This window comes from Sprattus sprattus (assembly GCF_963457725.1).
Source record: "Sprattus sprattus genome assembly, chromosome: 5".
Taxonomy (NCBI): domain Eukaryota; kingdom Metazoa; phylum Chordata; class Actinopteri; order Clupeiformes; family Clupeidae; genus Sprattus; species Sprattus sprattus.
This window is the reverse complement of record NC_137924.1, coordinates 3,722,682-3,736,140: the sequence shown is the minus strand read 5'-3', so window position 1 is coordinate 3,736,140 and position 13,459 is coordinate 3,722,682. Positions and strand designations below refer to the sequence as shown.

Here is a 13,459-nt window from a genome sequence, read left to right as displayed (position 1 = left end):
AAGCAGTATGATATGATATTATTGAATGAGGGGGCTGCAGTCATATTTATACATTATTACATTATTGGCTCAGTTATTCAATTTTAATCCGAATCTGCAAGCAATTTATGTCGCTTTGTAGATCAGACTGGCCCTAGCACAGTTTTGGCCGGTTCGAGAATCCTAGAGTAAAAGTAAAGCTCCGCTTATGGTAGCCCGACGTGTGCCTCCAAAAAATTTTACCAGTCGAGGCGACTGAGACCAATTGGAGACGGTCAAATAATTCCCACAACCCCTAGCGTTCAGACAGTGAATTGCAATACCATACTGAAAACTGCAACGCAGAACTTAGAAAGACTCCATCAAAGCGCCTGCATGGTCACAGAGTTGGATACACAGAGTACTATAACAGAACCCTAAGAGTGACATATTAATCCAAAATGACTCTTAACCCTTAGATGCATAAGTGGGGTCAAAAATGACCCCAGGGGTTGTTTTTTTGCAGTATCTTTTTAATTTTACATTTTTATTGTTTAACCTTCCATGTATTCCTCAAATAGGTTGTCTTTGACATGAGGCCATTTGGATTTGTATCCAATTGTTATATTTTTAAAGTAATTTCATGTTTTGTATCAATACCACAGATTTGCATAGGTGGGGTCAAAAATGACCCCAAGCATTTTCTATGGAATTTCAAAGGTTAACCCTAGGAACCTTTGATTTTTATCAACTGTGACTGTCAGGTATACATTAACTGTCAATCATAACATCTCATGTCAGCAGTCTCACCATCCTGAAGGTTATTTTTACACAACAACATACATGTAAGTATCCTGGCTTTGTGACGCCAAAACCCCCTGTGCAATTAATGGGATTGTGTACACTGGGAGACAGCCAGGGGAAGGAGTCAGTAAGAATCTGGGTCTCAACATCGTCAGTCAGTTGTGCTGTGGATTCAAACACACAGGTCGCAATGTCACCACAGACAACTTCTTCACCAGTGTGCCTCTTGCAGAGCTTCTCTTGGAGAAGGGTCTGACTATTGTGGGAACATTACGACAAAACAAGCCAGACATCCCTCCCAAGACCAGGGAGCTCTTCAGCACTGACTTTGGGTTCAATGGCAGCATGACCATGGTCAGCTACGTTGGAAAGAAGGATAAGGCTGTTCTGCTTCTCAGCACAATGCACCACAGCAAAATGGTGGATGAAAACACCCGCAAGGAAAAACCATAGGTGATCCTCTTCTACAATCAGACGAAAGGAGGTGTAGATACTGTGGACCAGATGGTTGGCACCTACACCTGTGAACGCCAAACGCAGAGGTGGCCCTTGCTGCTGTGGTACAACCTGATTAATATTGCCACCCTGAATGCCTACTCCTTTTTCAAGGCTCAGCACCCTGAATTATATGCAGGTATCACTCACGCCCGGCGGCGCTTTCTTACAGAGCTCTCACATGAGCTTGTGACGCCTTGTATGAGAAGTCGACTGGAAGATAACCTATACCTACCAACCACAATCACTGCAGCAATGGAAAGGTGTGGGGTGACAAAAGCTGCAATCCAGCCACAGGAGGGAAACAGGCAGGGCCAACAGAAGAGGAAAAGGTGTAAGATGTACCCAAGAAACCAAGACCGCAAAGCCAGCAATAGTTGCTGGAAATGCAGTGGCCATGTGTGCAGTGCTCACTGCCAGAAAAAAGGTCCTTTGTAACAGCTGCACACAGTGAGAAGAGAGTTTTTATATGTATCTGGTCGTGCGACAGAGGGACACACAAACTCTGAAAGTTCCTGTTTTGAAAGATGATAAGAAATTAACATGTAAAATATGAAATCATTCTCGTGTTGGGATCATTTTTGGATGTTTTCTCAAAGTTGTTTTTTGATAAAATGTTAATGAAAAGTGATAAATGAACATGTCAAACATGAATAAGGTCATTTGTTGACCATATCATAATAAAAATAATCATTTTTAAACAAAATGAAAGAAATTTGTTATGAGAAGAAATGAACATGCAAAATATAAAATAATTCTCGTCTTGAGATCATTTTAGGATGTTAACCTTTTTTTACCTTTCTAAAAGCTGTTTTGTAATACAATGTTAATAAAAAGTGATAAATTAATCTGTCAACATGAAATAATTATTTTGTTGACAAATATATAATAAAAATCATCATATTTAACCAAAATGAAAGACATTATTTGAGTTTACAGCATAAAACGCATGCATTCTAATTGGGGTCATTTTTGACCCCGCTCATGGAAGAGTGTAGGTATTGGTAGCCCATGCATCTAAGGGTTAATGGCTCCCGTAAGGCCTCCTGTTGAGGGGGGGTTGAGGGTGGAGGGGTATCTGTAAGGTCAGATATTTAAGCATCTGTTGCAAGATGCAATATTTAGGATAAGTGGGACACTTTCTGTCCAGATATTGAAGATAAAATGAAGTGATACCTCAGTTATTACATTATTGGCTCAGTTATTACATTTTCAAAGGTTTTTTTTAATGCAAGGCCAATAACGTAATAACCGGCCAATAACGTAATAAGTTATTACGTTATTGGCCAAAAGTTATTACGTTATTGGCACGGCAACTGTATTACATTATTGGCAGTTTATTATGTTATTGGTTTTATTACATTTAAATTATTACGTTATTGGCTGTTATTACGTTATTGGCCGTTATTACGTTATCGGTTGCTACACACCTTTTCCGTCTTTTTGGTCTCTCGAATGTCTACACCAACCAGGCTTTTAGCTAGCAGGGCGTCTGCCCTATAGTCTACTAAAAAATAAGAAGAAATGGGAGAAGAAATAAAGACGCCCTATTTTTCTCCCGTTTTACCTGTTAACTTCGCTGAATGTGATCAAAATTCACCGTTTCAGTAGCTTCAGTGCTTAGCGAAGTCTATAATCATATATATGCCCTGCTAATTAGAAAACAGCATTGCTGTATTCCCGCTACAACAACGTTACATGTAGGCTATCATGATTCCAACGAAACATTGATTCACGGGCTCGCAGAAGCTACAGATCACAGCTGTCTCACCGCATGTCACTGAACCTACTACTTTATGAGTTCAACAAGAGTTTGTGTGTTAAGGTGGTGGTCTTAATTAATCTAAATTCAATACAATACAATATACATCATACACTTTAAAGCTTTGTTCAGAATACGGAGGTCCAAGATCGGTCGATATTTTCCGTCCTTTTTTGGAACCAGAAAATAGCGACTGAAGAACCCCCTGTTCTCGTCTCCGAGAGGTACAGACTGTATTGCTCCCTTTCCTAGAAGGGAGTCTATTTCCTCCTGTAGGAAACGCGCTTGATGAGGTGGCACTAACGTTTGAACCATGCCCCTGAACTTCGGGGGGGGGGGGGGGGGGGGGGGCAAACTGGAGCGTATAACGGGCTATCATAATTCGGTATCTGGACAAATTGGCATATTTTCGGAATACCAGGGTTTGGGAATACTGGGCTTTCGGAACATTGACATGGCACCGTGCACCAATAGGCTAACGGGCTAGCCCACCACTCAAACACACAACATAGAGTGTAGGCTAACGGCTGGCTGTTTCAGAGTAGAGTAGGCTGAGGGCTAGCAACAGCTACAGACTTGTCTTGTATTTACAATGCAAACAAACTTGGCCATAGAACATAGGTCCTAAGTCAAACATATTTTAGAAACGTTTTAATTCATGATCAGTAAGCTTTACCGTAGGTCGTTGTATCGTATCTCCCTGGCTGTCGCCAACAGCATCACTGTCATCCACGGGAGCTGATGATGGCCCTGCCGTGGCAAACATTTCCGATATATTATCTTGCAGTTTCTCCGCACCCCCTTTTCGCTTTCTCTCCATTTTGGACTGGAGAATTCTAACGAAACGTGCGTTTCTTTGCACCGACCAAGCTAAAGGTAGAAGGTGTTTGGTGATATGATTGGACGAGCCCCTAGTCACTAAAGAAGACAGCCAATGGGCCGCAGACTAGCGTGCGCGTGTCAAGCATATCAAGGCCATGGGCCACGCTGAGTTTGTTTACCGTCCTAATGCATTATGTAGGTAGGTCCAAATCGAAATGGGTTGGTATTGGGTCAGCCCAGGGGATGTGATTGGGCCAGCCCAGTGTCAATAGGGCCGCTCATGAACTACATTCGTGGGCCAGCCGGTCAGACCATTATATGGGGAAAAAAATAAAAAATTAAAATTCGGGACTGTCGGCTCATATTGCACGTCGGCCCAGCGGGCAAATGCCCTGTATGCCCGACGGCCAGTCTGTCCCTGCTGGGCATTCATTTTACTTATTTTGATGTGGGTGTACAGATGACATGGTATGGTACCGGTGCACAAGATATTTATGCTTGTCAGTTAGTTTTATGTCGTGTCAATTTCTCAATTGCTAAGCCAGGCTTAATGAATCTGGCATCCACTTGATCTTCATCACCTTCTTGGCACAGCAGAAGTCTTCTCTTCCAAATGTGTTCAATCGTTTTCATTGGTTTTACAAAATGTGTACAACCTTTTTCAAAACAGTCAACACAGACATCAATACAAAGACCCCAAACTCTATTGAATTTAACAAGTCAACAAAATGAAAACGTTTATTCCCTGCTAACAGAAATGACTTGCATAATTATGAATCTCTGATTTATCCTCTTGTATTATCTGTATTATTGATCTGTACATGTTTCCTCATGATCAGTCTTCTTCACTGACATTTCTCCTGTTTCATAGTGAGTGAAGAATGCAGGGGAGACTCTGACCGCTGGCCTCCCAGTAGATCTGCACACAGCTCCCTCAGAATACAGAGAGGACAAGAGGAACGACTGACACCTCATTTAAAGAAAGCAAGCAGCTATAATCTTATTCCACCAGACAGTAAGCAAACAAAGAAAAGTAAACAGGTCATTTGTAAACAGAGATTTGTGGGGGTGGGTTATTGCTAGGTCAGTAATATACGGGGTATTTATTTGACTTATTCTGATGTGGCTGGACATATTACATGGTATTGTACCTGTGCACAGATATTTATGCTTGTCAGTTTCTCAATTGTAGAATCTCAGATGTAACCTCTTGTGTAATCTTTATTATTGATCTGTACATGTTTCCTCATGATCAGTCTTCTTCACTGACATTTGTCCTGTTTCATAGTGAGTGGAGAATCCAGGAGACACTCTGACCGCTGGCCTTTCACCAGATCTTTACATAGCTCCTTCAGATCACAGACAGGATATGTCATCAGCTCTCTCCGTGATTCAGTGAGGTCTACAGCTTCTTCCAAAAGTTCTGGAATTGGATCTTTGAGTTCTAGAGCTGGTTCTGTTCGGAGCTCAGATTCCAGAACATTAAAATTCCAAAACCAGTTTAAAGTGAGGAAGGACCATGGTGACCTTCTTGAGGCACAGGAAGAATCAGACAAAGACAATAACAAGGTGGAGAAGGAGAGAGGTGATTCCGACATGCTGTAACCAGCACAATTTCTGGTTACATGAGAAGTTCCTACTTTTCAGTGAACAGCTTGATCTTAAAAAAATGTGTCTTCTCATACAGTTTTCTAATTACAGTTCTGACAAACAGTACCTGATTTCTCTACCCAATAGTATGTGAAAATATGTGTTGTGGGATAATTTTTGTGGTTTGAAAATGAATTTGCTTTGTTGAGAACTTTATTTTTTTACTGTGTTTACTGTTTCTCCTGTTTCATAGTGAGTGGAGAATCCAGGGGGGACTCTGACCGCTGGCCTCCCAGTAGATCTGCACACAGCTCCTTCAGACCACAGACAGGACCAGAGGAACAACTGACACCTCATTTAAAGAAAGCAAGCAGCTTTAATCTTATTCCACCAGACAGTAAGCAAACATTTCAGACAAACCTTTTAAGTGGTTTATTCAAAGAAGGTTAACAGGTAATTTGAAAACAGAGATTTGTGGTGGTGGGTTTTTTCTAGGTCAGTAATATGCTAGGCATTCATTTGAGTAATTTCTATTCTTATGAGAGAGCACCTAATAACCTGATGCTGAGACCAATATTAGAGACACCCTAATAACCTAATTCTGAGACCAACATCAATAGTTAAAGTGCAGACGGGCTGTTATTGGGCCTCTATGTTACAGGCCCTAAAAGGAAATACTTTAATATCTGATGTTTGCCTACTCTAGAAAAAAACAAACAAACATCAAGTCAAAATGAACGGTTTGGTCAATCTTAAAATATTAAATTGTAAGAAAAAGACACTAGCCCTTGTATGGTATTCATTTTTTTGTCACACAGAAGGTATTGCGGGTCTGGTGGACCTGCTCGATTTTTGGGTGTTTAATTCAGTACAATCAAACAATGTTTTGGGTAAAATACTCAACAGATGTTTCTTTCATCTCAATTACAACCAATATGAACAGCAAATAGGGTTAATATTTGCCCTTTGGCTTTGTTGTATCACATTTATGAATTATAAGTGCTACCCATTTTTTTTAGTTTTTTTACAAAAATCAAGAAAATCAATTATAATCAAGATATCAGTGCACGATATTCAACAAATTTACAAATGAAGCAAGGGTTTTCATAACTGTTTGATTTATGTGAATTTAATTTGAAAACAGGTCAGTTAACATAGCTCAATATGGGTGGTTGGGGCCAGTGGCGGCGCCAGAGATTTTTTTCTGGTGGTGCTATGGGGGTGCTCGGCGTTTTACTGAGGGTGCTATGAATTTAGGGTGATAGCATATGAGTCTCATTTTTCTCTACTTCAACACCTCCCCACCATATCGTCACATATGTTCAGACGTTTGATCTCTAACGCGTCTTTGGGGTACAAAAAGCGTCATTCAAATCGATCGTATTATCATTATCATTAGGCTACTTCTGACGGACGCGCACAAAGCTGCGTTCATCTCCGACGGTCAAAATGGATGCAGCATGTTATAGATAACGTAATCCCAAATACTTCACTTACTTCAGTGTGTGAATTTAAGTTTGCGCCAGATGACTACCAGGTCACCACAACCATGTGCGACAAATTAAACTAAACATACCAAGTTCAATACACTTCTAACTAAAGACGGCAGATTAGAATATCAGATAGAATTAACTTAAAAAGGCAAAGAGTCAGAAATGCTTTCAAAAAGTGTAGGCTATATTATTTTAGGTCACAATCAATAAAAACATGAATGAGACCAAACAGTAGAAACCACAATAATAAGAGATCAAAAAGTGTATCAAAAAGTGCGCACAAAACTATGCTTAAAACATCCCTTAATTGTTTCCTAATCATTTCTGCCATTACATTGATGATCTCATTCTGCACGTCATGGTGCACATACTTTGCATTTGACGGGTTGTTATCTAACTTTTTCTGAACGGTTTTATCAAATTTTCCAATTACAGATAGCAACTCGCGGACATTACCCCTGTTTGCTGAATCCTCATCTTCAATGTGGCCTCGCTGTGAGATCCCCTGACAAGCAGTGTAGCGCAAGCTTTCCACAACATTTTTGTAATATTGGTCTTTTCGGACCATCCTGGGCGTTCATGCTTAAGTCACCCAGGGTGCTAGCAGCATGGCTAGCAGCGCCCTCAGTAGAGGTGAAGGGTTGACTTGGACCAGGATGTTCCTCTTCTTCTACATCAGAATCAGAATCCAACACCTCTTGCATTTTTCTTCCTCTTGAACATCTTATTCAACTCGAGGAAATTTGCGGATCAAATACCGATCCATTTTCGTGATTTTGTGAACGCTTGACTTGAATTGACCGCTCGCGAGGATTACTGTTACTTAGCCTACTACTCATTGAACAATCACGTTCACGCGCAACGTGTCTGTGTCGTGCTACGTGAACAATCTGTTTATTTCAATCTGTTATTTTCTTTTGTGATTAAAATATTATTATCACACAATACATTTTATTAAGAACTCAGAATGAAATTAAATAACAATAATAGGCCTAAATAAACCATTATTTTCTTGGGGGTGCTATGGGGGTGCTATGGCCAATCTAGGGGGTGCTCTAGCACCCCCTAGCCCCCCCCTGGCGCCGCCACTGGTTGGGGCACCAGCATCGTCCTCCTAAATCCTCCTGATGGTGGCTTCAGAGGCTGAGATTCTTGGAACATGTTGTCTTCTCAGGGTTTAAAGGTTTCCCCAGTGTCTTTCCCAGTTCCTTGAGAAAAAGGCTTATCCTCTGGAGCTTCCCCTCTCTTCCAATCCGGGTTCAGTGCCATCCAGGTGACAAAGGCGTTGTACGCCAAAATGTCCAATATGTAAAATAAAATCGGCAGTGGCCAGTGTAGGGTCCTCCTTTTGCAGCTGTAGGCAGAGACACCAGCTTGTACATGTTTCCACCCCACCTTTTGTGGCATTATAATCGATGATGATCTCTGGTTTTTGATGCTTCAGGCCAGAGATGCTCCTATCCGTGTGCATTGTACTCATGAGTACAACATTCTTGCGTTTCTTTGGCACATAGGATACCAGGGACGCGTCAGCCGTGTACATACATTTAGAAGAGTTGACAGGCCTGTTCTTTGTAGGCAGCAGTTGGGGTGGGAGCTCAGATCTGTTTTTCCTTATTGTTCCCACCATGGTCAGCTCCTGTCCCAGCTTGTGATGTTGTGTCCACTGAGTCCCTGAGCCATGTCCAGGACAACTCTCATTCCTTGATATTTCTCCCGGTGTACTCATGAGGTTACCCTATATAGATTTGTAAGTTCAAGCTTATGAGGAAGTCGCATCACAGAGGCAGCCCAGATCTTTATACCATATTTTGCAAGTTTAGATGGTATAGAATGTCTAAAGGGGCAGGGGCCCCTAAATGGCATCAACGGCAGAAACACAAAACTCTTACTCTAACTAACTCACACACTCACTCAATCACACACATACTTAGCCTACATACAGGTGTGCGCTCAATGAAAATGTGTACTGATATTCGTTCTTCGCATAAAATGAGCCAAAGCCAATGAATTTGAGTTTGAAACAACGATTAGAATTATTATTTTAGTTTTGATCAAAAATGAAAACGGGTCCCACAGACCCAAATACCATACAAGGTTAACCCTTCATATCACATTCATATAGTGATGGACTTTCTATGGGCAGAAACATGTTTTAAAGAGGGAGCAGAGTTGGGACATCATATGAAAACGGATAGTAGATGGGACACAGACTTCGTGTACAGACTCACAGTATATCGTCCATGGACCACATCTGCTAACACTCTGGATTTTCGCAAACCTCCATATTTTCAACCCTTCTCCCATTTATCTCCTGATTTCTTAGTTATATCTGAGTGTCTGCCTGTAAATTATTATTGAGAGCGGTTGTGTGTGACAGTTGAGAGAGTATGCAGTTCCCGTCGTCGAAATTTAAATAGAGCAGTAGAGGTAGCAGGTGGGTGGCACCTTAACTCTGTAACTCAGTCGGTAAGACAAAATCAGTGGTTATCTGTAAACAGTCAAAAATTGAATCAAAACTAATAATAGTTAATTCAGTTGCTTGCCTATTTTTTGCTGTCTAGGCCGACTTTATTCATTTGGCAGTATGTGCTTACATTCTGATGTATCTGTTATCTGTATCAAGAACAAGTAAACAATATAAAACATTCAAAAACCTTAACTATTAATTATCGTATGTCATACTCTATGACTGTATTTTGACACAAGATGTTGGCAGGTGTGTGGATCTGCAAATGAAAAACACAGAGCACAGGGGAGACTCAAGATGTTTACACAGCACTGTCTGCAGAACATTGTGTTCAGATATCCTCTTGTTTTATTATTGATCTGTACATGTTTCATTATGATCAGTCTTCTTCACTGACATTTCTCCTGTTTCATAGTGAGTGGAGAATCCAGGAGAGACTCTGATCGCTGGTCTCCCAGTAGATCTGCACACAGCTCCTTCAGATCACAGACAGGACCAGAGGATAAACTGGCAACTAATTTAAAGAAAGCAAGCAGCTATAATCTTATTCCACCAGACAGTAAGCAAACTTTTCAGACAAACTTTTTAAGTGGTTCATCCAAGAAAAGTAAACAGGTCATTTGTAAACAGAGATTCGTGGGGGTGGGTTATTTCTAGGTCAGTAATATACGGGGTATTTATTTGACTTATTCTGATGTGGCTGGACATATTACATCGCATTGTACCTGTGCACAGATATTTATGCTTGTCAGTTTCTCAATTGTAGAATCTCAGATGTATCCTCTTGTGTAATCTTTACTATTGATCTGTACATGTTTCATCATGATCAGTCTTCTTCACTGACATTTGTCCTGTTTCATAGTGAGTGGAGAATCCACTGGAGACTCTGACCGCTGGCCTTTCCACAGCTCTGCATACAGCTCCTTCAGATCACAGACAGGATATGTCATCAGCTCTCTCCGTGATTCAGTGAGGTCTACAGCTTCTTCCAAAAGTTCTGGAATTGGATCTTTGAGTTCTAGAGCTGGTTCTGTTCGGAGCTCAGATTCCAGAACATTAAAATTCCTAAACCAGCTTAAAGTGAGGAGGGACCATGGTGACCTTCTTGAGGCACAGGAAGAATCAGACAAAGACGATAACAAGGTGGAGAATAAGAGAGGTGATTCCGACATGCTGTAACCAGCACAATTGCTGGTTACATGAGAAGTTCCTACTTTTCAGTGAACACCTTGATCTTAAAAAATTGTGTTTTTTCATACAGTTTTCTAATTACAGTTCTGACAAACAGTACCTGTTTTCCCTACCCAATAGCATGTGAAAATATGTGTTGTGGGATAATTTTTGTGGTTTGAAAATGAATTTGCTTTGTTGAGAACTTTAGTTTTTACTGTGTAAAATTGAAAGATGCTCTTCCTTTCTATCTCTGAGGTCTTATGACTGCAATATACATTTTGATGCTACGGAACATGGGGGAACACATTAGCAGGACCATGGGGGACCTCCCTTTGGCAGACATGAATCAAAATATAAAATAAGGGGATAGTTGATTGAATATATCCCAAAAGGAGCTGTATGATATATGATTGACCAGGTGCCAATCGGCACAGGTTTGTCCGGTTAGATCAGAAAGGATGTTGAAGTTCCAATGATGATGGATAGTTCATTGCACACACACACTCAAGTTGAATGGCAGGATGGACATGAAATGACTGATGATCGGTGTAAAGGATTGACATGAGTTGAACCGTTATGTTGAACAACGATACAACAATCCGTGTACAGGGCTGACATGAATCCGTGGTTTTTACAGAAATTATAAATAGTAGACATACAAATATGATACGTACAACAAGAATACATATAGTATTTATGTGATGAATATAACGGCTGTGATATGAATATGGATCTGTCCCTTTAATACCATTATTATACGTTTTCCCTCTGCTAGCAGACTAATATCCATTGTGTTTGACGATGGCATGTTATAGACTGTGTCGTTGTATGTTAATGTGTACATTGTACGGACCTCCTCTTCGCTGAAACAAAGCATCAGAACTTCAGTGCATGGCCATTTCTTGCTCAGCAAGCAGACTCACACAGAACACAATGCAGGACTCGTTACAATGGTGGCGTGCCTCGGATACAATTATTGACTTTTTGGCTCTGGTCAGCCTAATGGGCCACATGGACAGTTGTTCAAGGATATAAGAAAAGCCTTTCCAGTCTGAATCTCATTATTTCTTTCCAAGTGTTTAATTGATGTCTGCGTAAAGCTTTTATGTATAAATATAAGCATCACTTGTACTCAACAGTTTCAGTATTTGGAGTGTTGATTTTCAACATGTGTGAATCAATTATTTTTGCTTTTATCTTTTGCATCTTACTTTTAATCCATGTGAAAAACTTATATTAGGTAATTATGTGAATTCCCTTTTGCCAGTTATAAATGTAATTAACGCATTAACAAATGATGTTGTGTTTCACACTTTACAATAAGGCTCCCTTTTGCCATTACAAATGTTAGTAAGTCATTAGTAAGATTAATGAGTAGTGGATGGATGGTTGGAATTGGATGGATGGTTACTTTATTAATCCCAAGGGAAATTTTAGTACATCCAGTAGCATCCCCCTCCATAGGCAAGATATCAAAACTCAAGCTCCCTATTTGCCGTTGGTGCGCCGGTCTGTGACCTTCTGACCTATGTCATCACGTCACTAGATAACCAAGAAAGCACAATTAATGTATTTTTCTTTAGGTCTATACCAACTCTGGAACACTGTCAAGACAATAAGAACATAGTGTGTGTTAAGGGTTGAGTAGATGAGCGGTTTGAGCTTGATGGAAAAAACTCTCAGGAGGACTGGGAGAAGTAGGTTATAAGGATTGGAAAATGTTATTCTTCCAAAAAGAAGACCCGCCAGGGCAAAAATAATAGTAATATTATATAAACAAAAAGGGCACAAATAAATACTTTGAGGTAATACAAAATAATTGGGCATAATAGCCAGACAATTAATAGCAAAAACGCACACTTTTACCACGTTAGCTGGTTCATAATTTCTATTACGAAAGAGCTCTTCCTTAGCAGCTCTCCCGACTGAATGAAACGACAGGCTTAAATCGGGCCTAAGCAAGCCCCTACAATTGGCCCAAACCAAAACATTACAGTATACTGGGGTGTCTCAGGCACTTAAAACTAAGGAGCTTAAACAGCTTACAAACTCAATTCCATAGGACTGGAAAAATGCACAATAATTATTAATAACACATTTGCTACTTGTGGTATACCCAACAACTTATAAAACAGCCTTAATAGTTATTAACAGAATTCGGGTTCACTTCCGGTTAACCCGGAAGTGAAATGTCTTTTTAAACCAGCGTATTTGCGCTGTACAATTTCGATCAAAACAAACAGAAGACGGAAACAGAACAATGGTAAGACAAGCGATATGTAATATTGAATTGATGTGAGACTTTTCTAAATAAACCGAACATGCAGGCAGTGTAATACTGCCGTGGCGGTCGCCATGCGAGTGTCCGGTCACAGTGTGCATCCCATGTAATGCAAATTAGAAAGAAAAAAATCTCTACAGGTCTGTTAGTAACAGATACAAGAATGGTAGGGAGTGTGCAATGGGCTAGTATAGCCAGTTAAGGGGTAGACAGTGGGTTGCCAAGATGGGGATCTTCCCAAATAGTGAACCTGCATTGATGTTGGAAAACTGTGTTATAGCTAATTTATAATGGCTTATTAATGACCTATAAAGGGTTTACCTTATTTATAACCTCATTATAAACCATACTGGACCCCGCCCCCTCCCCCGCAACAAAGTTTTGACAGCTTTTTCAAATGCTGACATGCAGATGACCCCGCCCTCTCCCTCACGACTAAATTTACCAAATGCTCAGAATGATTGTATTTAGAGGATAATTATCGTACATCTGCGAGCACTGACAAGGCTATCCACTATTGACAGTTCTCTCTACAGTCAGAGCTCGCTCAAGAAGGTGGAATGTAAGGGAGATACCCTTTCCAGACGTTCCAATAACTTGTTTGTGAAAGA

At 40.4% G+C, this 13,459-nt stretch overlaps 1 protein-coding gene across 1 annotated transcript in view; it reads left to right on the top strand.

Annotated features, from left to right (window-relative positions):
* Positions 1-1,266: 1,266 nt before the first annotated feature.
* LOC308365592 (GTPase IMAP family member 8-like) overlaps positions 1,267-13,459 on the top strand; it is a gene marked incomplete at both ends in the record, with an annotated part of 28,698 nt that continues 16,505 nt past the window's right edge. The window contains one exon of the mRNA XM_080839058.1: positions 1,267-1,396. Within this exon, the coding sequence (XP_080695184.1) occupies positions 1,267-1,396 (130 nt within the window). The remainder of the gene's footprint in view (positions 1,397-13,459) is intronic.